The sequence below is a fragment of the Eleutherodactylus coqui genome, chromosome 3 (genome assembly GCF_035609145.1).
Source record: "Eleutherodactylus coqui strain aEleCoq1 chromosome 3, aEleCoq1.hap1, whole genome shotgun sequence".
In the NCBI taxonomy this organism is placed as follows: domain Eukaryota; kingdom Metazoa; phylum Chordata; class Amphibia; order Anura; family Eleutherodactylidae; genus Eleutherodactylus; species Eleutherodactylus coqui.
Genome location: NC_089839.1, coordinates 186290643 through 186304136, shown reverse-complemented (window position 1 = coordinate 186304136; position 13494 = coordinate 186290643). Strand labels below are relative to the sequence as shown.

General features: G+C 43.1%; 1 protein-coding gene across 1 annotated transcript in view; it reads left to right on the top strand.

The window, feature by feature from the left end:
- Positions 1–13494, top strand: part of ADAMTS9 (ADAM metallopeptidase with thrombospondin type 1 motif 9) — a 242636-nt gene that overhangs the window by 205828 nt on the left and 23314 nt on the right. The window contains exon 31 of the mRNA XM_066596646.1: positions 12630–12800. Within this exon, the coding sequence (XP_066452743.1) occupies positions 12630–12800 (171 nt within the window). The remainder of the gene's footprint in view (positions 1–12629; positions 12801–13494) is intronic.

The following is a 13494-nucleotide window of genomic DNA, read 5'->3' as shown; positions in this document are numbered from 1 at the left end:
CAGTCTGGCAGTTTGTAGTTGGTTGTGAGACAGCTGGACACCTGTGTGGAGATTCTAATAAATGACACCTCACAAATGTCTACATACATAGCTGGTGGTGCATATTGACCTACAACATTGAAGCATAGTCCTTCACCACTATCTTCACATCTCCTGAACATGATATGTCATCTCAAGTGCTAATGCCGCCAACACCAGTCCAGCCTTCATCTAATCGTCAACCGTTGTCCAGTGTTAAAGTCAACCATCGCTGTCGGGCAAACATGTCACCACAGAGGGTTTAACGCCGGCGTGAAACTAATGCAGCTTACATGATACAGCGACAAGCCACGATTTCACCTCAGCCACCAGCTAAAGTTTGTAAATCTCATGCAGCTGATATGTGAAAGCAACAAGCAAACATGACTCCTTAGTGAGCAACTGAAGTTTGTAAATCACATGCAGCTCATATGTGAAAACAACAAGGCAACATGTCTCCTCAGCGAGCTGCTGAAGTTTGTAAATCACATGCAACTTATATGTGAAATCTACGAGTGAACATGTCTCCTCCGTGAGCTGCTGAAGTTCATAAATCACATGTAGCTTATATGTGAAATCTACGAGTGAACACGTCTCCTCAACGAGCTGCTGAAGTTTGTAAATCACATGCAGCGCACGGAAATATTTTGACAAACTCCAATCCCTTTCACCATATTATATTGGTAATTAGAAACACTGATACTAGTCCAAGTCCCTACAGCACACAGATCCAATGACTCTTTCCTGTTCATAGCAGCAGCTCTGTACATTTTGCAGAGCCAGCGGCACAGTGCACAGCAAGAAAATTTGTATCCTGTTAGCAGACTCAGTTCTTTCTTTCTGCTTCTCCTTTCTAGGATCTTTCAACATGTGACCTCCCAACAGCCAATAGAAGCACAGCACATAGGAGACAATATTTGGGTGGAGTTTTTCAAACTGGCTACTAGAGGTCATTATAACCTTGCAGATGCAGGAGATGTAGTCACAACTGGGCCCTGAAACCTCAAGGGGCCCATAAGGTCTCTATTTCTCATATGAAAAAAAAACCAGTACTATAAATGAAGCATTAGATTTGGGGGTCTGATAAAGTTTTTATATTAGGACCCCCCAGCAACTTTAGGTTATGTCACTGGTTATGGTACTACATGTACCAGTTGGATACCCCTTTTGATCCCCCATTTATGAATTAACCTAGATACATTACTGTTTGTTACTTGGTAAAAATAAGCCTTTTCTTCAATGCGTAACATAACATTTTTGGAGAAGGCTATGAGAAGTTCATCCGAGGATTCTTCAACTTAGAGATTAAGTCCTATCAAACATTCAGTAAGATCTTGGATATACAGCCTGTACTCACCTCTCTTGGTGCTGGACAGTGCGCTTGTTAGTATTAGATATTCCATATTAAATCAAAAGGTTTGTAATGTTTGATGCAGATACTTCTAGAGAATCCTGTTGCATTAACTCTGGGATATACATAATTCACAACCTCATATATACAGGCAAAAAAAGGAACGTTCATCTTTGATCACTGTTTTGTTTTTTATCAAAATGGGTCCAAAATTCTGCACTGAGTAATTGCATTAATATATCTTGTTAGTGGTCACAGCTCAGTTTTTCTTTTAGACAGCTCCAAATCCTACGCTTGCCTTCACATAGACACAAAATTAAAGAGGTTGTGCCAAGATATATAAAGTTATCTCCTATCCACAGAAGATATATTAGGTTTGTTATATTTGCTAGTACTATTAAAGGGACTGTCCCATCGTAAACTATTAATGACCTATTCTTAGGATAGGCCATTAATAGTAAATCAGTCAGTGTCTACCACCTGGAACCCCTGCGATCAGCTGTAAGCTCGGCCTGTATGCTCATGCATTGAGCTGATTTCTGCAGGAAGCAGACAGCTCTGTTCCCACTGCAGTGGACAGTTTGGGTATTGCAGGCATTAAAGTAAATGGAAATTCAGCCCGCAATACCAAGGGCCCAGCTTACAGCTAATCGTGGGGGTCCCAGGCAGCAGACTTTCAGCGATCTACCATTGATGGCCTAACCTAAGAGGAGGTCATCAATAGTTTCCAACTGGACATCCCCTTTAATATATAAGAAAAAGTTTAAACATTTAGTTAATCTTTAAAGGAGTTGTACCAAGATATCACTTATTTACAGGATATGGGATAACCTTATGATTGGTGGAGGTCTGATGACTGGAGCCCCTGCTGATCCCCACCAAACATAAAGTTATCCGCTATTCTTTTCCATAAATAATAGTACAAGTGAATGCAAGAATCATAATATATCTTATTAGAGAAAAATTCTTCTTTCTCCAATTATCAAATACCTCTCTCTCTCCTCCTCCCTACCTCCTGCACTGATCACTCACTCTGCATGTACTGATAAGATCTGTACACTGAAGTTTGTAATAACCTTTGCATTCAGAAGTCTATGGTAGGAGAGGAAGGGGAAGGAAAAAAGCTGCTGGGGGAGAAAGGCAGAGAGAAACACACAAATGTCTATGGGCTGCAGCTGTTATTTGATCTGTCTGTGTACTGACTTCACTGTACAAATCTTATCAGTACATGCAGAGTGAGCAATCAGTGCAGAAGGAGAGGAGGGGAAGAAGTAGCTGAAGTAGACAGATATATATATTACAATATTTCTTATATTCACGTATACGATTGACTTATGAGAAACGGTCTAAAAGCTTAGGTACTCTTTAGGCTAGGGCTACTTGGTGACTTTGTCCACAACACAGGACAAAGAAATCACTCTGTAGCACTGCAATCTCACATGGCCATTCAACTCAGTGGACTTGCATTGCAAGTCACAGATTGCTGCAACATCGCAATGGCAAGAAATCTAAACAGGCTGAGTTTTTTGTAAATGCAATGTCACAACTGCAAAAAATTCAATTAGGTTGGATATTTTGTGACCATGCTAACACAGTCACTACTTGTGGCTCATACTGTAACTCCTTTCAGTTCACTGGTCATGTGAGCTCACAGTTCTACACAGCAATCTTTGGTCACTGCCAAGGCCACTATGTAGCCCTAGCCTTATATACTATAATTCTGTCTGCCTGCAGCTACCACTAGGTGGAGCTTTAGAGCTTACCGTATACAAGTTCCATTGTATGCCATCATAAACCTGAATGCAGTATGCTCATAACACAATTGTCCAGGTGCAACATTTTTTCTTTAAAAAAAGTCAGTGACTGCTGAGAAAATGATAACAACCCCTATATTCACCTGTTGCATCCACTAGCCACTCCATTCACTGCCTCTTCCAGTCACAACTGGTCATGTGCCGTGTAAAGGGTGTCATCGCTGCAACCAACTACTGCTCTCAGTGCTACAAGTGCCATGGACAGTGATTTCCTGCAGCAGTCATGCACTTAGACGAGTGACTATGCTACTTGGAAGTAGATGGAAGCAGGAAGGGGGGTCTGGAATAGAAAGGGGATACACAGGTGAATATAGATCAGTTTATTATTTTCTCAGAAGTCACTAACTTAAAAAAAATTGGCATTGGACAATCCCTTTAAAGGGGTATCTTGGACTTTTATGGATATGTACAGGACATGGTTTAGAAGTCTGATAGCTGTGGGTCCCACTTTTGGTACTGGCACCTATCATAAGAATGGGGCCCGACCGCCCCCCTGTCCAGCTATAACTCCTGAGTTACAGAAACAGTGTAGCTCCTATCCACTACTATGGGAGTTATGGAAACAGCGTAGCGCAGCCTGCTCAGTTCTTTTCGTACTCCAGCTTGTTCGACAATCACAGAGGAACCATTATCACCATGTAAAGTTCTCCCTTTGTACCTTTGCTCCTTTATGTGATTGCTGCCTTTGGTATGGAAGCAGAACAATAATTCAGCCGATAAGGTGCATGGCGCGACCCCTGGCAGGTAAAGGGTTAATCTATAACAGTAGCCGTGGCCAGGGTTGCCAACTGTCCAGAAATTCCTGAAGAGTCCATAAAAATAGCCATTTTTCTCCTGTGTCCGTGAAAAAAAAAAGGTGCGTCTGTGAATATTTTCAGACTGGCGGTACTTGCAGGTCATTATGACTGTAATTGTCATTTTACATCTTATCGTAAATGCTGGTAATGAGTTCATATCAGTATCTGACCTATAAATATGTATCACTTATCTTTAATATTCAGTACAGTTTCCCAGTGTGTCCGTAAAAAATGTTGGCTGTCTGTGGTTTTTGGATTAGTTGTCCAGAAAAAAGAAAAATTCAGGTTGGTAGCCCTGGCCGTGGCTATTGTTTCAGCTTAGACCAAAACTATTAGTAATTGTTCTGTATCCTTACTGCTGGATACTGCTCGACCTCTTCAACTGCTTTCAAATCATAAGACAATCCGAAAAATCTGGAAAAATGTGCAGTGGTTTAGTATTGGCTTTGTTGCCCCATACAGTCCATTGTGTTCAGTCATCTGTTATGGGGAACCTTAGTAAAGAGTTATTAGTTGGGCCTAGAACCATCATCTATTAGCCCCACCGGGGAATGTCTACAAGGAATGGCCCAAACTCTGGGGGAGCCAGCACTTCTGTACATTACACATTGAATACAATGGGCAGCATGTAATGCTTCATTTCCCCTTGTGGTGACGCCACAGGAAATAGAGCATTTGCAATACTCTCACTTAGAGCTGATCGTTGGTTAGTCCCAGCAGCAGATCAGCCTATGATCAGATCATCATCATCCCCCTTAAAGTGAACCTTTGGGACCTTGAATCCAAAAGAATGCCTTATGTAGCTGGGGTTTGCTTTCTTGAGATGCCCCTGCAGAAATCTTCACGTGCCTCTATTAGCAAGAAAAAGAAGGTTGTAACTGGAGAGCATCAAGCGCATGCGCATATGAAGTCGAGAATGCTACACCTCATTGTACTGCGCATGCGTAGTAAAGTGAGTGGCAATGGGTTCATGCGTGTTGCACATATGAAGCTGAGGATTGCGTCGCTGCACATGCGCAGCAAAGTAAGATGTACTGCTGTATATGCGCCCAGTGGACCTCGCTGAAGGGGAGTCCGGGTCTCATCTCCCGGGAGTTAGAACTTTTTTTTCTAGGTGATGCCAAATCGACCGATTGTCAATGGGACGTTTTTAAAAAGCTAAACCCTAGCTGCATATTGTCGTGCTGGTGGTTTAGTGGTCAGAAGGTGCTGACAGGTTCCCTTTACGCTCCTGTCCAGTGTATGCCATCCAGCTGAAGCCCGTTAGGAGTGAGTGTGACTTCAATACTTACCGCTGAAGATGGCCGCCGGGAACCTCTTGCTTCGTGGACCGCAGCTCTTCTGTGCGGTCCACTGCCGATTCCAGCCTCCTGATTGGCTGGAATCGGCACGTGACGGGGCGGAGCTACACGGAGCCCCATAGAGAACAGCAGAAGACCCGGACTGCGCAAGCGCGGCTAATTTGGCCATCGGAGGCCAAAAATTAGTCGGCACCATGGAGACCAGGACGCTAGCAACGGAGCAGGTAAGTATAAAACTTTTTATAACTTCTGTATGGCTCATAATTAATGCACAATGTATATTACAAAGTGCATTATTATGGCCATACAGAAGTGTATAGACCCACTTGCTGCCTCGGGACATCTCCTTTAACTTGGGTATGTAGGTTCTCTTTGGGGACCAATGAAAGTATTCGCGGGAGCTTGGGTGAGATGATAAGGAGACTGATTGCGGCCACATTGCAACTGGGTACAATTTCAGAAGGTTCATCTGGTCTGGGTATTTCATGCAGAGGGTGCGAGGTGGGTGTTTGCGACTTCTCTAAACTCAGCTCAGCAAGCCTTTAGTTAGCGGAAGGAATCTTTGCGACAGCACTATTGTAGCGACCAGTTTCTGCCGCGGAACTATATCACCCCACACCGCCTGAAATCGTGGAACCTTATATAGCCTTTTCCTTCCCATGTAATCTTGCGATACTTGAGCTGCCACTACAGTCCATTCAGTAACCTGGAGGCAGAAAATACTTTAAAGAAACAGTTACAACAAGCTCAACACAAAAGCACAAAAAACGGGTAATGTGAACGCTACGGCTAGTCCGCAGCCTCACTGTTAATAAGGGGGCCGGGACTGGCTGTAGTGATTAAATGACAGCATGGTTGTCATGTGCTCAGTCTACCCGGAAGCAAGCTGGGACCAGCAGCATGGACTACAGAGGCCAGGAGTGGGAGGAGCGACACAGTTGAGCATAGCTGTTTTTTATTTTTATTGCAGCTGCACATTTTCAATAGTGGCGGATTATTAATAAGGGCAGTATGGATGGCTGTGGGACCCCCTGGAGCCCCATGTACCATAGAGGAGGGTGGGCGCTCTTACTGAGCCAGAAGGACACTATTCAATTGAAGCAAAGGGCTGGAGTCAAAGTTTCAAAACACTCCCCAAACCACTATAACTCCTCCACCAAAGTTTAGAGTTGGCGTTGTGCATTTGCCCACTGTGTATTCTCCCAGCATCTGTCAAGCGCAGATTTATCCACCAGACAACGAGGTGCTTTACACCATCTAGCTGACACTTGGCAGTACATATGATGATCTCAGACTTGTGTACAGCTGCTCAGATATAAAAACCCAATTTCCCCACTGACCTGCAGGAACTGGCATCCCCTACCAGTGCTGCACTGATGCCAGTGAACTTCATAGTGCCACCCACTCTAATACTAATGTTCATCTATGCAGATTGCAAATAGCTGACATACGAGGTTAATTAAACATAAGCGTTTCTCATATTCATACATCACAGGGTGTATTGAATATTAATTATAACCGTAGTCATTGCTGACGTGTCTGGGTGCCTCGTGGCTGCATATTTCAGATTTATTAGTACACAGACTTTCCTCTATATCACTTAGCAGCTTAGGCAAAATCTATTATATTTCCAAATTTGCTGTCATTGGGTCTTTTTTTGCATTTTAACATCTTTTCATTAAAGCCGCTTGCATTGCTGATCTATAGACTTCTGGCAAGGTTCTGCATCTCTAAGGAACTCGATTTGGTCCACTTTTAGTGAAACAACAAGCAGAGTGTGCCATCTAGTGGTTAAAAACATGAACCACACTACTGTGCTAATCACTAAAACTGGTCACTAGCAAGGAGCAAACTTTTGAAAAGTTTAGTTTGGCCAGAATTTGGCAGGCCTATACTTGAATATCAAGAAAGCTAAGATCATGACCACAGCCAGTAATGCTAGAAGAAAGCTCAAGATCAACAATAAAGAAATCGAAGCAGTTCACAACTTCAGATTGAAAATTGGCCACAATGGAGAAGCTGGACTCAAAATGAAACGACAAGTCACACTAGATCACAGCACAATGTTAAGTATGGATAAGATCTGGAAAACAAAAACATAAGCATTGCAACGAAATTTTGGATAGTCAACGTAATCATTTTCCCAATTACAACTTACAGCTGTGAAAGTTGGACACTGAAAACAACGGAAGAGAGGAAGATTGATGCCTTCAAACTTTGGTGCTGGAGGAAACTCCTTCGAATTCCTCGGACTGCCAAGATCACAGAACAAAACAGTCCTAGACGCATCAGACCAAAGTTTTTACTGGAGGGCAAAATTACAAAACAGAGACTCTCATACTTCGGCCACATAATGTGAGCGAATTCATTGGAAACATCGATAATGCTTGGAGCGGTCAGCGGCAATAGAGGACCCGGCCACCAAAGCACACAGGTGGATACTATCAAAGCCGACACCAACATGAAAATGATCGAACTGAAAGAAGCAGAACTGCATGGAGAGGGCTAACCCATAAAACGTTCCAAGCACAGTCTTAGGAAGTCCCCGGACGCCGCTCCAGAAAGAAGGAGACATGGAGAAGCAAGAAACTGTTTGAAGGCAATTGTGGACAACAGGTGCAGAGGGGTTAACTCCTTATTCACCGGATTAACCCTTCGAGCACCGCGTAAGTCCACTTAATATTAAGCTAAAAAGCATTTTTTTCATTCCATGAGAGGCGCATTTTAAACTACATTTTCTATAGATAGATATGAGATAGATAGAGACAAAAAGTTTGGTTTGTCCAGTTCACTGAACTTTTGCAAAAAGTTTGGTTCGATCCAAATTAGTTCGAACCATAGTAGAAATTTACCAAAATCCCTAAAACTGGTGTATAATACTGTGTAAGAGCTATACAAGCCCTGTATAACCCTGTGAGATGATTATATAGGGCTTTTATGGCCCAGTGTTGTGTAGCAGTATTCAGGACTAGTGGAACCAGTCAAACCCTGTTTCGGGTAGAACTTTGATAAAAGCTCGGTTCGAGTTCGTACTTAAATATTTGAGCTTTTAGCAAAGTTCAAACTAAAATAGGGTTCTACTGGTTCAGTTCACTCAACACTACTGGTCACAGATTTTTCTCCATTGAAAATATTATTGTGGCAAATGTTGATGTTTGCATGGCTTCATATATGCTTTTCTTGGGCAGTAGTAAACTAAACCCTGTAATTGGACCACCAGAGTCTTATGAGGCATAATCTGATGCTTGCAGAGAAGAGATGTGGCTTCATAGCAAAAACTCCAATGGGCCCCCATTATGGTGTCTGCTTCTGCCACCTAGGAAAGAAAGGCCTGGTGTTTGCCACCCATTCCACTCCCTTTAAAATTACCTTCAGGCCAATTCTTCACCTCCTCGTTCGCTAACAGTGCAGCTCCTCCTTGTAGGAAAGTTCTGTATACTTTTGCGCTACCCAGTAACAAAAGGGATGGTGCGCTCAGAGCTGAGCCCCTTTTTCTCCAAGGGCCACACAGCAGTCACCAGGTCTGACTCTATGGTAAGTACACGCTCAGATGCTTGAATGATGTGTTCCAACCAATGGGCAAATTTCCATTGGGCAGAAGTGATGATTTTCAGATCTTAACCTCTAAGGGATTTAAACATTGTGACAATGTGGGTTCCAAATTCAAGACTTATCAAACCATACAATCTACTCACCCTGCTGATTTTGCTCTGTGTCCCACCACTCACCACATGTATCCCCTGTGGCCTCTCCATGTAGGTTGATGTAACATCTGTAGTCCCAACACGTCGGGGCCAATTAGATGAAATATTAATGAAGTGATAAAAATGTGACGTTTGGCAGGTTTTTATAATTCTAATGTCTCTGTGAAAATGATATGTCCTTCTTAGTATTTCCGGTGAAGCCAGATGACATAATAATTTGATTTATCCCGTGAAGATGGCTATATTTGAATGCATAGTGTTCTGCTTCTAATTGACGGCAAGTGAGGGGAAGTAGTTCAGCCTGTCAATGAAATTTTGGATGGTAAGAAATTTCCGTTGTATAATAAGGCGTAAGCGTGGATAATGGGTCTGTAAAGCAGTTATAAGTATTTTACTGCCGCACATGTGTAATTCATTGCCAGTAATACCGCTATATCAATCCAGTGTCAGGATGGTGCAACAGTGACACACGGTGGACAAGGCTGGAACTGCAGGCCCAAAACACTGCAAATAGTTGTAGAATTGCTCCTTCAGGACCACAGCTTTTTCATTTTTTCATGAGCTATAACTTTTTTATTTTTCCATTGACAGAGCCGTAGATTGGCTTGGTTTTTTTGCAGGATGAGTTGTATTTTTTAATGGTACTACTTAATGTAGGGAGAAATGAGAAAGAAAAATGCAATTGCGCCATTTTGGGGAGTTTAATTTTTACAGCGTTTATGATGCAGGAAAAACAACATATGAACTTTGTTCTATGAGTTATTACAATTACGGCAATACCAAATTTATATAGTTTTTTTTTTTTTCTACTTTTAATGACATTTTTGCTTTTCGTCACCATATTCTGCGGCCCTAAACTTTTTCATGTTTTTTTTCAATTAGGGCTTATTCACACGAGTGCATATATGGCGCGTTTTTATGCCCGATCGTATATATGTGACCATCTGAGGCATTGGTTTCCAATGTATTCGTTCACACAGGCGATTATACGGCGCATAAAAACGGTGACCCGCTGAAAATAGAACATATGCGACCAAAATACGCGCCGACGCATATACGGTGGCCAAAAAGATAGTTCTGAAAGTATTAACAGATGAGAATACGCTAACTAGCTCTGGCTGTGATTGACGAAAAACGTTCTTTCCGGCGATTATATACCACGGACGTGCGAACATAAATACGCCTACGCTTATGTGAATAAGATTCGGGGGGCGCCCGGGGTGAGCGGGGAGTAGCAGGGGGGAACAGGGGGGAGCTCTCTCTCTCTCTTCCCCCCACTCCCCACCGCAACCCCCAGCTCACCCCCGGCGCGCCCCGAATCTTTTCGCCCAATTAGGCAGTTACTTGAAATGTTAAGTGCTGACGGGGAGCGGAAAGGGGTCCCCACCTCCTGCTGACTGCTTAAATACACTGTCAGCTTTGGCTACGGCATCTAAACAGTTAACTGTCGCAATCAGAGCTAACTCTGATCACGGCAGTTGCCGATGGCTGTCAGCTGTCAAAAAACCGATAGCCACTGGGTATGGATAGAACTCAGCCCTCAAGTCCGCTCCATACACCCTTCATGTCATAGTGGTGTCAGAAGTTTTGATCGGTGGGGTCCCGGTGCCGAAAACCCCTCTGAACGCTAAAACGCTGGATCAATTCGGCTGTTTATGGCTTAGCTTGGAGAGGTGTACAGGCTCCATAGCTAATGAATCCCATACACCACTCAAGGGTGGCAGTCAAAAGGGGAACAGCACTCACATGAACATTTCTGTACATTTGTCTTGACAATCAATGGGGGTCTCGGCACCCGGACGCCTACTGGTCATAACTTCTGACATGTCAGAAGTTTTTAAAAAGTTTAGTTACACTTTAATGAGAACCTGTCATGTTCTTATGCCAGCGAGGCCGACTGCATAGCTTTATAGCTGCCGCCCTGCTGATTCTAATGATGTCTTTCTTTTGCTCATACTCACCCTCGTTCCTCCGTTCCGCCTCCTCTTAGATTCAGTTCCCAGGGCTTTGAATGCGTCGATTGAGCGGTCACCACCGGTCTGACGTCACGCAAAGAGGAAATATTCCAGCACTCCGGATGAATCGTATATAAAAGGGACTTTATAGTGCGTGTTCAAGGAGTTAAAAAGCCATACGAAGAATTACTGGCGACCAATAATTCTTTGCACGGCTTTTAACATGCTACAATAAAGTTCCTTTTATATCCACGATTCATCTGGAGTGCTGGAATATTTCCTATTTTCCTGGAGTTTTGCAGTGGCTTTTAGTTTCTGCACACATGGAGTGGAAGACGCTCATGGCGGTCAAGTGATATGACTTTGATTTTGCAACAAGTCTGACTCACAAGTCACCCATTGACAGTGAGTAGCGGAGATCGCCCATGAGGCACATTCACAGCGACGGGCGCTGAATAACATAAAGATTACTGATATACTGTATAAACAAGGAAATTAAAAAATCTATATATATTGGCGCCCCCTGCTGATTTTATAGAACTTAGCAGCAGCAGTGGAGATAGAGAAGTGCCATTTCCATAATATTTCTTTCTGCATTGACTATTTTAACTGAAGGTGAATGGGCTCTTAGGCCCCTCATTTACTAAGGGCAAAGTGCATAGACACGCCTTAGCATGTTATAGTTCTCATCCGTGATACATACAGAAATATGACATGTGATATGTTTTTGCTGATCCTCTAAGGGCTTCTTCAAATGGGTGCATGCGCAAATACGCTCACCGCTACGGAGCATATTTTTGTATTTTTGCATGAACCAATTCAAAGTTTGTGCTATTGCGTGGGTATAAAAAAAGCAGAAGGATAGATCCTGCCCTATCTATTCTTGCACATAAAAAACTACATGCGAGAAAGATAGGGCAATGTCTTTTTTTATCGCATGTAGTAATATCGCGGGCAAGAAATACGGCCGTGAAAACGAGACCAATGAAATCAATGGTTTCGTCATGATTTACGGGTGTCATTTTCCAATGCAAAATACTCCAAAAACACGGCCATCTGTTTAAGCCTAACGCGGCTGATATCGCAGTCACCTGTGTGTAGGTAGCCTAAGACTGCTATGTCATATTCCAGTCCTCAAAAATAAGCATTAGTGTGAACTGCGCCAAATGTATTAAACAGCACATACTTCTTAACAAATCTGGTGCATTTTCGAATATCCAGCTGCAGATTTGTACCATTTTCCAGCTTTGGTAGTAATAAATCCGTCTTAGACAACCTTCACACACAGTGTAATCGCTGTGGGTATTCCGCAATGGAAAATCCGCACATAAAAACGCCATTAAATATACAAATTCCGCAAGAAAAAATGCAACCGATTCCACAAGGCTCATTACCTCCGCTCATCGGCAGAAACGCAACATAAATTCTGCAGCAGATTTTCTGCAGCTAATACATCCTGTATGAAGGTAACCTTACAGTTTAGGTCACATCGCCTCCTGATTAATCATGCCCATACTTAACTTCAGGTGAGTGTGGCACAAAAAAATTTTCATTTTCCACAATTTGGGGCACAAAGTTTTGCAACAATTCTGGCACAGTTTCATTCCATGCTCTTATAAACATTGGACATTCACCTTCCTCCATGGACGATACTTAGCCATATTGAAATCGAGAATTTTTTTTTTGCAGTGCAGCAAGACCTGTGATGAAGGATTTCGCTCCCGCAATGTGTACTGCGCCAATGAACATAACAAAGAGGTCCCGGGCTTCCACTGTGATGATAACAGCCGTCCGTCCGATGTAGATAGCTGCAACCTACAGTCCTGTGAATACATCTGGATAACTGGGGAGTGGTCACAGGTACGAGCCATGATGTCATAGGAACGTGGACTATTTAATGAGAGTGCTATGGCACTGAATGTATCTGCGGTTACCGCAATTGACAAGGCTATCTGCCATTGACCATGTGGCCGAACGGGCCTTTGACTTGGAATGTAGGGAGTTAATCATTCAAGCGTAGCGGCTGGATACAGCCTTGAAGTATCAGGACTTCCCCTTAGCGCGACCACACTTATACTGGTTTGTTTTATTGTTATACCAGCTGCCGGATTGGCCCCATTACTGGTTACCGTATTAACGAATAACCCTTTCCAATCCACTGTCTGATGTCTTCCTACATTCTGATTGAAGCTTGTACAGCTCCAGTGTCAGAAGACATCCAACAGAGTATTCATACCATCTATTGCTAGCCACTCCACTGTCAGAGCCTCTCTGGTGCGCACACACTGGCTTTAGCCAACAGATGGCACCGTTGTATAACAGCAAAAAGAGAAAGTCTTTTAGGAAACCCTGAATTCAAAATTGGATTGGAAAGGGTTAAAGCTACTACAGCATCAACTATAAGTGGGGAGCATCAGTGTGCAGTGTATCCACGGTCTCTTGCCCGCCTATACTGTCACCAGCTCAACAGAGATAGCTGCCATAGGCTCTGGTGAATTTGAGTTGGCTAGATTCTGGCCACGAGGCCTTAGGTCACATGGGCGTATGTGTATTT